The sequence below is a fragment of the Salmo salar genome, chromosome 01, assembly GCF_965601325.2.
Source record: "Salmo salar chromosome 01, fSalSal1, whole genome shotgun sequence".
Classification (NCBI taxonomy): Eukaryota; Metazoa; Chordata; class Actinopteri; order Salmoniformes; family Salmonidae; genus Salmo; species Salmo salar.
Genome location: NC_138291.1, coordinates 35406188 through 35421674, shown reverse-complemented (window position 1 = coordinate 35421674; position 15487 = coordinate 35406188). Strand labels below are relative to the sequence as shown.

At 42.7% G+C, this 15487-nt stretch overlaps 1 protein-coding gene across 1 annotated transcript in view; it reads right to left on the bottom strand.

Moving 5' to 3' along the window:
• The window catches only part of LOC106601343 (protein Daple), an 87481-nt gene extending 79164 nt beyond the window's left edge, over nt 1-8317 (bottom strand). The window contains exons 1-3 of the mRNA XM_014193488.3: nt 7725-8317; nt 6379-6479; nt 488-596 (exon numbers count right to left, since the gene is read on the bottom strand). Coding sequence (XP_014048963.3) covers nt 488-596; nt 6379-6479; nt 7725-7784 — 270 coding nt within the window. The 5' untranslated portion in view covers nt 7785-8317. The remainder of the gene's footprint in view (nt 1-487; nt 597-6378; nt 6480-7724) is intronic.
• Between the last annotated feature and the right edge of the window lie 7170 nt (nt 8318-15487).

Here is a 15487-nt window from a genome sequence, read left to right as displayed (position 1 = left end):
GAGATGAAACCTACAGCAACCTAGATAAGATAAGACTACTGTTGGTTTCTGATATAGGCTGTCATTCATGACTGACCTACCTCTACCTGCTAAAAATATTGCGACAGAATTATCACCATAACATTTAACTCATTAAAACAGAGGACATCATGTATTAGTAATTGTTTGATAATGGAGATGTCAGTGGAAGGACAGCAGACAAAACAATGAGAGAGAAACATTCCTCTGGGGATAAGCACCACACCCAAGCAGCCAGGTCTAACCCCCAGGATGCTCACACCCACCAGCTGCTCTCTGATCACCAAGACCAGAGACTACACACAGCTCCTGGCTCTACACGTGAAGGACGTGTAAATGAGTACGAGGTGTGCATTAGTAAGTAGCTATAATTTGACATGGTGAGCAGCATTCAAAGTGGTAAGGAAATGTTTTAAAAAAGGTGCGTGAGGTGAGTGAACAGGAAGTGGATAGACAGAACTGAGCTCACCTGGTAGTAGTTCTTGATGTGCCTGATCACAATGTTGAGGTTCTGGATTCGTAGGTTCACATCATTGTTCACATTCTTATTCACTCTCTGGTTTGTGGGGCTGGGGTCTCTGGATAAGAAAAGACATCACATGAAAAATTATTTTTGTAGTAAAGTAGGTAAACTACAAAAAAAAGAAAAAACAGCAGCCTTTTCCTTTACTGAGCATTATCTGAGCATTATATCGACTATATTTTCTTTGAACAGCTGCTTAAGGCGTCAGCATGTTTCAGTTCGGCTGGTGCCTAGCCAATCTCTGCAGGCCGAACCGAAGTAGTGTGCTTGCATACTCCCTTACAAGACCGTCGCCTGAAAAATGAGGGGGGAAAAGGAGCAATAGTACTGTTTGTCCATTTTGAGACTTTGTAGCCTATTCCTCAAAATAGTCAGAATTCATCTAATAATGAATCTAATACAGCCGAAAAAACCCGCACCGAAGTCCAAAACACCACAAAATGTTGACATAATATATGCATGAACTAAGGAACGGTTTCAGTTGGGAAGCGTTTAGTCTGGCATGCGAGACATACAACTATTATGTACATAATCCTATAAATTCCTATTTTAGCCTACATTTGTATGTATTGTACACCAACTCTAGTAAAGGAGTTGCTTTTACCAAATATCCACACAAAAAAAAGGAAAATAGATTACTGTTGGGGATTAGCCTACACTTTAGAGCAGAACGGCATATATAATATGGTGCTTATTCAGAACACACAGACGTGATGTCACTCTTTCCTCGAAACAAGTAGGCCAAGAATACCCAATTGTTTGGTTGACAGATGTATTATAATGGATGCACATGGCTTTCAGGAACAGCATTGTCCCCCTACACAAGCTGGAAGCACACACACAGGTCTCCACAGGAGAGGGTTCAATCTACAAAGCCAACCAGAAATGTGAAAACACCCTTGAAATACATAGAGCTGATCAATAGGACACATTTAAATACGGTGGTCACAGAACTACTGTACTTGTTAGGTAAACAGTCAGTGGACATTGGACTAGTTATAGTCTGACATGAGTCCAGTGTTTGCATTGAGACCGGGTTTGTCTGAAATGACACCCTATTTGCCTTCAGAAAGTATCCATACCCTTTGACTTATTCCACATTTTGTTGTGTTACAGCCTGAATTCAAAATAGACCCCCCCCCCCCCCCATCTACACACAATACCGCATAATGACAAAGTGAAAACACATTTTCAGAAATGTAACAAAATGTATTGAAAATGAAATATACAAATATATAATTTACATCAGTAGTCACACCCGAGTCAATACATGTTCAGGAACATTTAATGTCGTAAGCAACTCCAGTGTAGACGTCGCCTTGTGTTTTTGGTTATTGTTCTGCTGAAAGGTGAATGTCTCCAGAGTCTGTTGGAAAGTAGACAATTGTTTTTATGCTGTACAGGCTTATTTCTGTTCACTTGGTCATTTAGGTTAGCATTTGAGTAACTACAAAGTTGTTGATCCATCCTCAGTTTGCTCCCAGTACAGCAATTAAACTAACTGGTTTAAAGTTACCATTGGCCTCATGGTGAAATCCCTGAGCGGTTTCCTTCCTCTCCAGCAACTAAGTTAGGAAGGACCCTTGTATCTTTGTAGTGACTGGGTGCATTGATACACCATCCAAAGTGTGTTTAATAACTTCACCATGCTCAAAGGGATATTCAATGTCTGCTTTATTTTATTGGTTAAATCTGCGTTTGAAATTCACAGCTCGACTGAGGGACCTTACAGATAATTGTATCATTTTAAAACACTATTATTGCACACAGACATTTCACCTTTTCATTCATTTATAAAAAATGTCTAAAAACATAATTCAACTTTGACATTATGGGGTATTGTGTGTAGACCAGTAACACAAAATCTCAATTTAAATCAATTTTAAATACAGACTGTCAGACAAAATGTGGAAAAAGTCAAGGGGTGTGAATACTTTCTGTGCACTACTTTTGACCAGAGACCTATAGGGTTCCATTTACGACAGAGCCCATGTTCCTGGCAAGGCTAGGCTGTTTTGAGGGCTTGGTCTGGATAAGTGTTGTTTGTGCTAACCTCATTTACATATGTTTTGTGGGCACACCATGCAAATGCTGCCAAGCTTGGGCCAGTATTTCAGTAAGTCTCTGAAAGGGCTTTAGATTAAAAACAAGGAATAGTTTTTTTATTCAGGTAAACTTGTGTACTAGCTGCCTTTAGTTCTAAATGTACAGCTTTCTGACATGGCCATTCCCAGTTCTCACTGGCTGGCTGAGAAAGCAGAGTGAGCCCTGTATCCAAAAAGCGTTTTAGAGTATGAGGGCTGATCTAGGTTCACCGCTCACCCTGTCCATATAATCGTATACATTATTACAGTGCATTCGGAATGTATTCAAACCCCTTGACTTTATCCACATTTTGTTACATTACAGTCTTATTCTAAAATAAGATATTTGATATTTTATTTTTCTTCCCCCTCAATCTAGACACAATACTCCATAATGACAAAGCAAAAAACATTTAGAAATGTTTGCAAATGTATAAAAAAAAAGGAAGAAAGTATTCAGACCCTTCACTCAGTACTTTGTTGAAGCACCTTTGGCAGCGATCACAGCCTCAAGTCTTCTTGGGTATGACGCCACAAGCTTGGCACACCTGTATTTGGGGCATTTCTCCCATTCTTCTATGTAGATCCTCTCAAGCTCTGTCAGGTTGGATGGGGAGAGTCGCTGCACATCTAATGTCAGATCTCTACAGAAATGTTTGATCAAGTTCAAGTCCAAGCTCTGGCTGGACCACTCCTGAACACTCTGGACCAGGTTTTCATCAAGTACCTCTCTCTGCTCCGTTCATCTTTCCTTTGATCCTGACTAGTCTCCCAGTCCCTCCCGCTGAAAAACATCCCCACAGCATGATGATGCCACCACCATGCTTCAACTTAGGGATGGTGCCACGTTTCCTCCAGATGTGACACTTGGCATTCAGGCCAAAGAGTTCAATCTTGGTTTATTCAGACTAGAGAATCTTGTTTCTCATGGTCTGAGAGTCCTTTAGGTGCCTTTTGGCAAACTCCAAGCGGGCTGTCATGTGCCTTTTACAAGGGAGTGGCATCTGTCTGGCCACTCTACCATAAAGGCTTGATTGGTGGAGTGCTGCAGAGATGGTTGTCCTTCTGGAAGGTTCTCCCATCACTAAAGAGGAACTCTGAAGCTCTGTCAGAGTGACCATCGGGTTCTTGGTCACCTCCCTGACCAAGGCCCTTCTCCCCCATTTGCTCAGTTTGGCCGGGTGGCCAGCTCTAGGAAGAGTCTTGGTGGTTCCAAACGTCTTCCATTTAAGAATGATGAAGGCCACTGTGTTCTTGGGGACCTTCAATGCTGCAGACATTTTTTTGGTACCTTTCCCCAGATCTGTACCTCGACTTTGTCATTATGGGGTATTGTGTGTAGATTGATGAGGAACATGTTTTATTTAATCCATTTTAGAATAAGGCTGTAACGTAACAAAGTCAAGGAGTATGAATACTTTCCAAATGCACTGCATCTAAAAGGTAAAGCCTGATCCTATATCAGAACTACTAGAATACATGCCCAGAGCAGGCCCAGGCTTGAGTATTGGAGAAACATTTCCATGAAAATAATAAAATGGTATCTGGAACAACCAGAGGGGGGTCTCTAACCACCGTGTGTACCCTCAAATGTATGCCATGTCATTGTGTCACTACGTGACCAAAAGTATGTTTACAACTGCTCGAACATCTCATTTCAAAAATCATGGGGATTAATATGGAGTTGGTCCCACCTTTGCAGCTATAACAGCCTCCACTCTTCTGGGAAGGGTTTCCAGTAGATGTTGGAACAAACCATTTCTGTATGGACCTCACTTTGTGCACGGGGGCATTGTCATGCTGAAACAGGAAAGGGCATTCCCCAAACTGTTTCCACAAAGTTGGAAGCACAGAATCGTCTAGAATGTCATTGTATGCTGTAGCGTTAAGATTTCCCTTCAATGGAACAAAGGGGCCTGGTTCATACCATGAAAAACAGCCCCAGACCATTATTCCTCCTCTACCTAACTTTACATTTGGCACTATGCAGTCGGACAGGTAGCGTTCTCCTGGCATCCACCAAACTCAGATTCTTCCATCGGTATGCCAGATGGTAAAGTGGGATTCATCACTCCAGAGAACGTGTTTCCACTGCTCCAGAGTCCAATGGTGGTGAGCTTTACACTTCTCCAGCCGACGCTTGACATTGCGCATGGTGATCTTAGGCTTGTGTGCGACTGCTCAGCCATGGAAACCCAATTCATGACGCTCCCGACGAACTGTTCTTGTGCTGACGTTGCAACCGAGGTCAGAAGATTTTTTTTTACGCGCTTCAGCACACGGCAATCCAGGTCTGTGAGCTTGTGTGACCTACCACTTTGCGGCTGAGCCGTTGTTGCTCCTTTCCACTCCATAATAACAGCACTTGACCAGGGAAGCTTTAGCAGGGCAGACATTTGATGAACTGACTTATTGGAAAGGCGGCATCCTATGACAGTGACACATTGAAAGTCACTGAGCTCTTCAGTAAGGCCATTCTACTGCCAATGTTTATCTATTGAGATTGCATGGCTGTGTGCTCTATTTTATATACCTGTCAACAACGGGTGTGCCTGAAATAACCAAATCCACTAATTTGAAGAGATGTCTACATACTTTATTTTATATTGCGTATGATAATTACTAGACATACCAGTGATGTCACATGGACTTATTTACATGGCTAAATCATGCATGGCAGAGTTATACCAGTCATTGTCCTGGCGGGGGTTGTTTTCTGTCCCCTTGTCCTGTGCATAATAATATTGTCTTTGTTTGAGGAGGAGCATACAGCATTTAAAGCCCCTCATTAAGACAGATAGGCCAGGGGAAGCAGGAGCAGCTAGTCAGGGGAAAGTAGGTTAAAGGACAGGACTTAGGAGGGGGTGGGGAGGGGGGGAGGGGAGGGGGAGGAGGGAGCGGGGGAACTGTATGGTTAGCACAGCTGGGGGCAACACAAAGGGACAGACGCTAGGCACAGTTAGAGAGTGAGGGAGAGAGGAGAGAAGAGTGTAATTGAAGGAGAGCAAGAGATGAGAGAGAAAATTGGTAGCTGATTTCAGAAACAAGTCACAGCATTACAGGGAGTTTCTTAAACTAAGTCATTGACTGCGACTGCATTGCCTGCCATTCAGGGCACACCACTTTCCTTTGAAGTGACAGAGCACAGGAAATGGTTCAGAAACTTGAGACGGTTTAGAGAAAGACTGAGCCATGTCAAATTTGTCAGACGATATCTGGGCAGTAATTTTGAGAAACAAGCAGCCCTTTCTGTGTCAGAGCAAACTATCACAATCATTATGGAAAAAATAATATACACTTCTTCAATATTTTCACATAAATTATTTCCAGCAGTGAGAATGTCTGTGTTCACCGTTTTCAGTAGACAGACTGAATGCATCTCTGAGCTCAAGAGCTCTGAGAGGCCTCCCAGTACTAACCAAACAGACAGCCACATTGTGCAGATATAACCGCAGCCTTAGGATCACATTGACTCATGAAAGGCAGGCGAGAGCGCAAGAAAAAGCGAGTGAGACGGAAGAAGCGAGAGAGACTTTAGGATCACATTGACTCATGAAGGGCAGAAAAGGAGCTGAAAGAGTGAGTGAGAATCCAGTCAGTGAGCCATGAAAGCAGGGGTAGGATGTCTGAACACAGTTGGATACCAGTAAGGGAAACCATGCCAGGATGTGGTTATGAAATAAAATAGATTGAGGCCACAAAACAGCTGCCAGATTAACATGCACACACGCACACACGTTTATGTCCACTCACATGTGTGTCATGATCTTGTGCAGGAAGACACCATCCACCAGATCCATGAACATGGAGAGCTTGTCCTCTGAGCCAGAGCCCAGGGGTCCAAAGGTCTTCACCTGAAGGGAGAGGGGGAGAGGGAGAAAAGGGGAAGAGAAAAGGGCAGACAGGATTGGATTACTCTAAAGAGCTCAGCTCACCTATGAAGAGATTGGCCACATCTGGGTGTCAGTGCTTTCGGTTTCCAAGAATACACAGACGTTTCCTGCTCTGACAGATGTCAATGCAAGTTTTTTCTCTCAATTAATAATGTCTACGACTTTGTGAGCGTGTCAAGATATTTAGGCTCTAGATCTAGGAACCAGGAGGTCCTCCTAGAGGTGAGTCAGGGCTAGCAGAGAGGACGAAGCCCAGTGAGCGAAACAAAGACCGGAGGGTAGTGAGTTGTTAGAGCGGAACAAGCAGCCAGCGGCTGAGGCCCAGCCGACTGGCCAAACAGGACATCAGGGCAGGATGAGGGGGATCAGCCCCCCCCACCATAGCCTGGTGCCATACTGTATGTGCTTAAGGTATAGCCTGGTACCATGGTGTGTACTGTAGCCATAGACTGGTGACATACTGTGCAATGTTGTAGCCATAGCCTGGTGACACAGTGTATGTAGGCCTATGTGCTGTAGCCAACTCTTCTACCATTGTCATGCCATATATCCAAGCCTTGCATTCATGGTATGGCAATAAACATACAGAGAGGAGTTGTCAAAAGTTATACCATCAGGCTACGGTCTTCTGAACCTCTGTGGCATAGCTTACATACAGTCCTCGTCTTTCTACTCTAGTGACACCGAGTTCAACCAACATTATGATTCCCTTGACTTGTGTGATGATAAAAATGGAGCCAAAGTACAATGACCTAACAAGCATGGCTCTGTGATAGACCAATATTGACACTCATGGACTAGATACAAAATTCGGGCTAGAGGTTGTGTGAACAGCTGGCATAGCTCTTGCTCAGTTTCATGGAAGGTCAGTTCCAAGATATAGGGAATAATAGTAGGTCATGCCAATAAAACCCATAGACCATAGGAATAAAACACAATAAAAAGGTGTTGGCTTGTTGGGAAAATGTCAGACTTCCTGGCTTTACAGCAAAGATTAACACCAATCAGTAAATAAATAATGTAAACGAACAGGTCTACCAGTCTGCTACTGTATGTCTGAAAGAAAAAAAACTTTTTTTTTATATGACACTAGGAGTAGGAGATGGACAAGGATATTTAAATATGAAAGTGGCCAAGAGCAGGTTAGCAGGACACCGAGTTAAATTATTATCCGCCATGGCACTTGCTGAGTGCACATTCACTTACCCACACCACCAGCGGCGTATCCATGAAGTTTCCCATCAACTCTGACACTGTAATATCCATGTTCAGAATCTTCAGATAATTCTACCCAGTTCTTAAATCCGAAAATAGTGTTCACCGCCCGATTGCTCGCGGCCACTCATTCCTCAACTCGAGGGACCTTACATGCCTGGTCGAGACAGAACAATGCCGTGAGGCATCGAACATAAATCGCACGTTGTTGAAGATCTAGCGATGACAAATCTTCACGTCGATATAGATTCCCAAGACGCAAAAAAGTGCCTTTTATATTAAACAACTTTTTTTAAATCCAGTGCAGGTCACAGGGATTCAATTTTGGGGGGGTAATTATAGCGTTCAGACTCCAGTTTTAGACTAAATTAATCTAAAACTTCCATAAGAGCAGAACAAAGTAAACGCGCTCACATGTTCAAGCTACATTGCCCATGTAAACTGACTGGAAGAACACCTAAAAAGAAGACTAATCAAAAAAGAAACATTGTGGCCGTGAAGAGAAAAGTTACAGATGCTTCCGGCGACGACAAGTTCTGTACACCTCCATGGCTCAAACGCCTGCCTCTGCCGCACATGATGTATTTCACACACAGCATCATACAACCTGTAACCGCTTGAATAGCGCGCTTGAGTGACAGCGTGGATAGCCTATCAAATCTGGTATCACACCTCAAACCGAACAAAGAACAGCCAATGCACGAGCCCAGAAAACTGGATTTAAATCAAGATTACGTAATTAGAGAAAAAATATGAAACACAAATGAAGTATTTTAAATTGCACAAGTGTACCATCCACTGTCTAGAACCAATAACTGCAGTTGTTGCCTATGGGAATTGGTCACACATTTACCAAAAATGTATGTGTCATCAAACATCACAAGTAGTGGTGGAAAGTACCCAATTGTCATACTTGTGTAAAAGTAAAGATAATTAATAGAAAATTACTCATGTCAAAGTGAAAAACACCCCGTAAAATACCACTTGAGTAAAAGTCTAAAAGAATCTGGTTTTATTAAATATACACTATATATAAAAGTATGTGGACACCCCTTTAAATTACTGGATTTGGCTATTTCAGCCACACCCGTTGCTGACAGGTGTATAAAATCAACACACAGCCATGCAATCTCCAGAGAAAAAAACATTGGTAGTAGAATGACTTTCAACATGGCACCGTCATAGGATGCCACCTTTCCTTACAAGTCAGTTTGTCAAATATCTTCCCTGCTAGATCTGCCCGGTCTGTTCGTAGGGAGCTTCATGAAATGGGTTTCCATGGCTGAGCAGCCGCACACAAGCCTAAGATCACCATGCACAATGCCAAGCGTCGGCTGGATTGGTGTAAAGCTCGCCACCATTGGACTCCGGAGAATTGGAAACACGTTCTCTGGAGTGATGAATCACACTTCACCATCTGGCAGTCCGACGGACAAATCTGTGTTTGGAGGATGCCATTAGAACGCTACCTGCCCGAATGCATAGTGCCAACTGTAAAGTTTGGTAGAGGAGGAATAATGGTCTGGGGCTGTTTTTCATGGTTCGGACCAGGCCCCTTAGTTCCATTGAAGGGAAATCTTAACGCTACAGCATACAATGGCATTCTAGATTATTCTGTGCTTCCAACTTTGTGGCAACAGTTTGGAGAAGGCCCTTTCCTGTATCAGCATGACAGTGCCCCCGTGCACAAAGGGAGGTCCATACAGAAATGGTTTGTTGAGATCGGTGTGGAAGAACTTGACTGCTCTGCACAGAGCCCTGACCTCAACCCCATCAAACACCTTTGGGATGAATTGGAACACCGACTGTGAGCCAGGACTTATCGCCCAACATCAATGCCTGACCTCACTAAAAATCTTGTGGCTGTATGGAAGCAAGTTCCCGCAGCAATGTTTCAACATCTAGTGGAAAGCCTTCCCAGAAGAGTGGAGGCTGTTATAGCAGCAAAGGTGGGACCAACTCCACATTAATGCCCATGATTCTGGAATGAGATGTTCGAGCAGGTGTCCACATACTTTTGGTCATGTAGTGTACTTAAGCATCAAAAGTAAAATATATAAATCATTTCAAATTCCTTAAGCAAACAAGACAACACCATAAATGTTTATTATGTTTATTAATGGGTTGCCATGGTTACACTGAAACATTCAGATATCATTTTCAGAAGAGGCATTTGGGTTTAGTGAGTCCACCAGATCAGAAGCAGTAGGGATGGCAAATGTGTTCTCTTGATAGGTGTGTGAATTAGACCTTTTTCCTGTCCTGCTAAGCATTAAAAACATTACCAGTACTTTTAGGTGTCAGAGGAAATGTATTTGAGTATTTTATTTTTCAATGTAGTGGAGTAAAAGTAAAATATGTCAAAAATATAAAGTACAGATACCCCAAAAACTACTTAAGTATATAATACTTCAAAGTATTTTTACCACTGATCACAAATTAAGGAGATACAATTATTTTAATTGCATAACAGTCAACAAAAAACATTTTGTGAAATCTTTCAATCTTTTCCAAATAGATAATATTTTAGGAGAAAAATAAATATATATTGTGTGTCTATAAAACCATAGTTCAGTGCAGTCTCCCTACTAGAGTCCAATAGGAAGCGTTGCTGTACTTTTACTGTGGTGTCCAAAACTGTCTGTGGTGCTAATATGCATCTTACTGTACCACCTACTGCCCAGAGGTTAAAATGTCACCTAGTTTGAACACAGTATTCCATAATATTTCAATACTTTTCTGACCACACCCCTTATGATTTGAACGAAACATTTCATACATGCTTGCTTACCCATTGTGGAAGTGGTCAGAAAGTGACTTTTTGGACCTGAATGGCAAAACATTCAGGATATAGAGGTGACCAAAGTTGACCCATTTCGCATACCCCACATGAGACGTCCATGTTTTCATCACTGAAAACAGATAACAGTTGAGTTTGATATCATTTGAAAGCTTACAAGCAGGTTTGTCAAACTGTTGTATGATTTTTTATATATATATATATATATATATATATATATATATATATATATAAAAACGGGTAAACTCAGATTTGTTTCATTTTCACAAATGTTGTATCTTAGAACCTATTTTTCATAATCTGAAAAATTTGTGTTGTGCCCGTCATCAATTATTGACACAGCATACTCTTGAATACAGAGTGGGTGTCATTTCAACCATAGAAATATAATTCATAGAATGGACCTATCCCTTCAGACCCCTGCAATTTAGCTTGTACACAATAGACATTTAAATTGAATTGAAACTTTAACTTCCAATTACTACCAGTCCACCCACCGTCGAATGCCAACTTTAATTGGAATGTCTATTCTAATATCCACCCTGCATTCAAGAGTATGCTGTCTCAACCCATGGCAGGCACAACACAAACAATTCAGATGATGTAGAATAATGTCTAAGGTACAACATACAGATAATGAACTGTATGTTTTTAACCTCTGCGATGACTACAAGGTCCTATTCCGATAGGTAGTAGTCATCGCAGATTGTAGTCATCGCAGATAATATTCAAATTTTTGGTGACTTTAATATTCACATGGAAAAGTCCACAGACCCACTCCAAAAGGCTTTCGGAGCCATCATCGACTCAGTGGGTTTTGTCCAACATGTCTCTGGACCTACTCACTGCCACAGTCATACTCTGGACCTAGTTTTGTCCCATGGAATAAATGTTGTGGATCTTAATGTTTTTCCTCATAATCCTGGACTATCGGACCACCATTTTATTACGTTTGCAATCGCAACAAATAATCTGCTCAGACCCCAACCAAGGAGCATTAAAAGTCGTGCTATAAATTCTCAGACAACCCAAAGATTCCTTTATGCCCTTCCAGACTCCCTCTGCCTGCCCAAGGACGTCAGAGGACAAAAATCAGTTAACCACCTAACTGAGGAACTCAATTTAACCTTGCGCAATACCCTAGATGCAGTTGCACCCCTAAAAACTAAAAGCATTTGTCATAAGAAACTAGCTCCCTGGTATACAAAAAATACACGAGTTCTGAAGCAAGCTTCCAGAAAATTGGAACGGAAATGGCGCCACACCAAACTGGAAGTCTTCCGACTAGCTTGGAAAGACAGTACCGTGCAGTATCGAAGAGCCCTCACTGCTGCTCGATCATCCTATTTTTCCAACTTAATTGAGGAAAATAAGAACAATCCGAAATTTCTTTTTGATACTGTCGCAAAGCTAACTAAAAAGCAGCATTCCCCAAGAGAGGATGGCTTTCACTTCAGCAGTAATGAATTCTTGAACTTCTTTGAGGAAAAGATCATGATCATTAGAAAGCAAATTACGGACTCCTCTTTAAATCTGCGTATTCCTCCAAAGCTCCGTTATCCTGAGTCTGCACAACTCTGCCATGACCTAGGATCAAGGGAGACACTAAAGTGTTTTAGTACTATATCTCTTGACACAATGATGAAAATAATCATGGCCTCTAAACCTTCAAGCTGCATACTGGACCCTATTCCAACTAAACTACTGAAAGAGCTGCTTTCTGTGCTTGGCCCTCCTATGTTGAACATAATAAACATTTACATTTTACATTTTAGTCATTTAGCAGACGCTCTTATCCAGAGCGACTTACAGTCGTGAATGCATGCATTTTTATTTTTTTTCATACTGGTCCCCCGTGGGAAACAAACCCTCAACCCTGGCGTTGCAAACACCATGCTCTACCAACTGAGCTACGGGGAAGGCTGTAAACAGCTCTCTATCCACTGGATGTGTACCAAACTCACTAAAAGTGGCAGTAATAAAGCCTCTCTTGAAAAAGCCAAATCTTGACCCAGAAATTATAAAAACCTATCGGCCTATATCGAATCTTCCATTCCTCTCCAAAAAAATTTAAAAAGCTGTTGCGCAGCAACTCACTGCCTTCCTGAAGACAAACAATGTATACGAAACGCTTCAGTCTGGTTTTAGACCCCATCATAGCACTGAGACTGCAATTGTGAAGGTGGTAAATTACCTTTTAATGATGTCAGACCGAGGCTCTGCATCTGTCCTCGTGCTCCTAGATCTTAGTGCCGCTTTTGATACCATCGATCACCACATTCTTTTGGAGTGATTGGAAACCCAAATTGGTCTACACGGACAAGTTCTGGCCTGGTTTAGATCTTATCTGTCGGAAAGATATCAGTTTGTCTCTGTGAATGGTTTGTCCTCTGACAAATCAACTGTAAATTTCGGTGTTCCTCAAGGTTCCATTTTAGGACCACTATTGTTTTCACTATATATTTTACCTATTGGGGATGTCATTCGAAAACATAATGTTAAATTTCACTGCTATGCGGATGACACACAGCTGTACGTTTCAATGAAACATGGTGAAGCCCCAAAATTGCCCTCGCTAGAAGCCTGTGTCTCAGACATAAGGAAGTGGATGGCTGCAAACTTTCTACTTTTAAACTAGGACAAAACAGAGATGCTTGTTCTAGGTCCCAAGAAACAAAGAGATCTTCTGTTGAATCTGACAATTAATCTGGATGGTTGTAAATAAAACTGTGAAGGACCTCGGCGTTACTCTGGACCCTGATCTCTCTTTTGAAGAACATATCAAGACTGTTTCAAGGACAGCTTTTTTCCATCTACGTAACATTGCAAAAATCAGAAACTTTTTGTCCAAACATTACGCAGAAAAATTAATCCATGCCTTTGTTACTTCTAGGTTGGACTACTGCAATACTCTACTTTCCGGCTACCCGGATAAAGCACTAAATAAACTTCATTTAGTGCTAAATACGGCTGCTAGAATCCTGACTAGAACCCCAAAAATTTGATCATATTACTCCAGTGCAAGCCTCCCTACACTGGCTTCCTGTTAAGGCAAGGGCTGATTTCAAGGTTTTACTGCTACAAAGCATTACATGGGCTTGCTCCTACCTATCTTTCCGATTTGGTCCTGCCGTACATACCTACATGTACGCTACGGTCACAAGACGCGGGCCTCCTAATTGTTCCTAGAATTTCTAAGCAAACAGCTGGAGGCAGGGCTTTCTCCTATAGAGCTCCATTTTTATAGAATGGTCTGCCTACCCAGGTGAGAGACGCAGACTGAGTCTCAACCTTTAAGTCTTTACTGAAGACACATCTCTTCAGTAGGTCCTATGATTAAGTGTAGTCTGGCCCAGGGGTGTGAAGGTGAACGGAAAGGCTGGAGCAACGAACCGCCCTTGCTGTCTCTGCCTGGCCGGTTTCCCCTCTCTCCACTGGGATTCTCTGCCTCTACCCCTATTACAGGGGCTGAGTCACTGGCTTACTGGTGTTCTTCCATGCCGTCCCTGGGAGGGGTGCGTCACTTGAGTGGGTTGAGTCACTGACGTGGTCTTCCTGTCTGGGTTGGTGCCCCCCCCCCCTTGGGTTGTGCCGTGGCGGAGATCTTTGTGGGCTATACTCGGCCTTGTCTCGGGATGGTAAGTTGGTGGTTGGAGATATCCCTCCAGTGGTGTGGGGGCTGTGCTTTGGCAAAGTGGGTGCGGTTATATCCTACCTGTTTGGCCCTGTCCGGGGGTTTCATCGGATGGGGCCACAGTGTCTCCTGACCCCTCCTGTCTCAGCCTCCAGTATTTATGCTGCAGTAGTTTATGTGTCGGGGGGCTAGGGTCAGTCTGTCACATCTGGAGTATTTCTCTTGTCTTTTCCGGTGTCCTGTATGAATTTAAATATGCTCTCTCTAATTCTCTCTTTCTCTCTTTCTTTCTTTCTCTCTCTTGGAGGACCTGAGCCCTAGGACCATGCCTCAGGACTACCTGGCTTGATGACTCCTTGCTGTCCCCAGTTCACCTGGCTGTGCTGCTGCTGCAGTTCCAACTGTTCTGCCTGCGGCTATGGAACACTGACCTGTTCACCGGACGTGCTACCTGTCCCAGACCTGCTGTCCCAGACCTGCTGGAACCCTGACCTGTTCACCGGACGTGCTATCTGTCCCAGACCTGTTGTTTTCAACTCTCTAGAGACAGCAGGAGCGGTAGAGATACTCTCAAAGATCGGCTATGAAAAAGCCAACTGACACTTACTCTTGTGTTACTGACTTGTTGCACCCTCGACAACTACTATGATTATTATTATTTGACCATGCTGGTCATTTATGAACATTTGAACATCTTGGCCATGTGCTGTTGTAATCTCCATCCGGCACAGCCAGAAGAGGACTGGCCACCCCTCATAGCCTGGTCCCTCTCTAGGTTTCTTCCTAGGTTCTGGCCTTTCTAGGGAGTTTTTCCTAGCCACCGTGCTTCTACACCTGCATTGCTTGCTGTTTGTGGTTTTAGGCTGGGTTTCTGTACAGCACTTTGAGATATCAGCTGATGTAAGAAGGGCTATATAAATAAATTTGATTTGATTTAGATAATTGACCTTCAAGCTTAAAAAAATGACACATTTTTAGTTTTCTCAATAAATCATAAACAGTTTGACAAACCTGTTTGCAAGCTTCAAATGATATCAAACTCAATAGTTGATATTTGTCAGTGATGAAGACATGGAATTCTCACGGCAGTACGGGAATGCATCTATCTCCTGAATGGAATTCTCATGGCAGTACGGGAATGCATCTATCTCCTGAATGGAATTCTCATGGCTGTACGGAAATGCATCTATCTCCTGAATGGAATTCTCATGGCAGTATGGGAATGCATCTATCTCCTGAATGGAATTCTCATGGCAGTATGGGAATGCATCTATCTCCTGAATGGAATTCTCATGGCAGTACGGGAATGCATCTATCTCC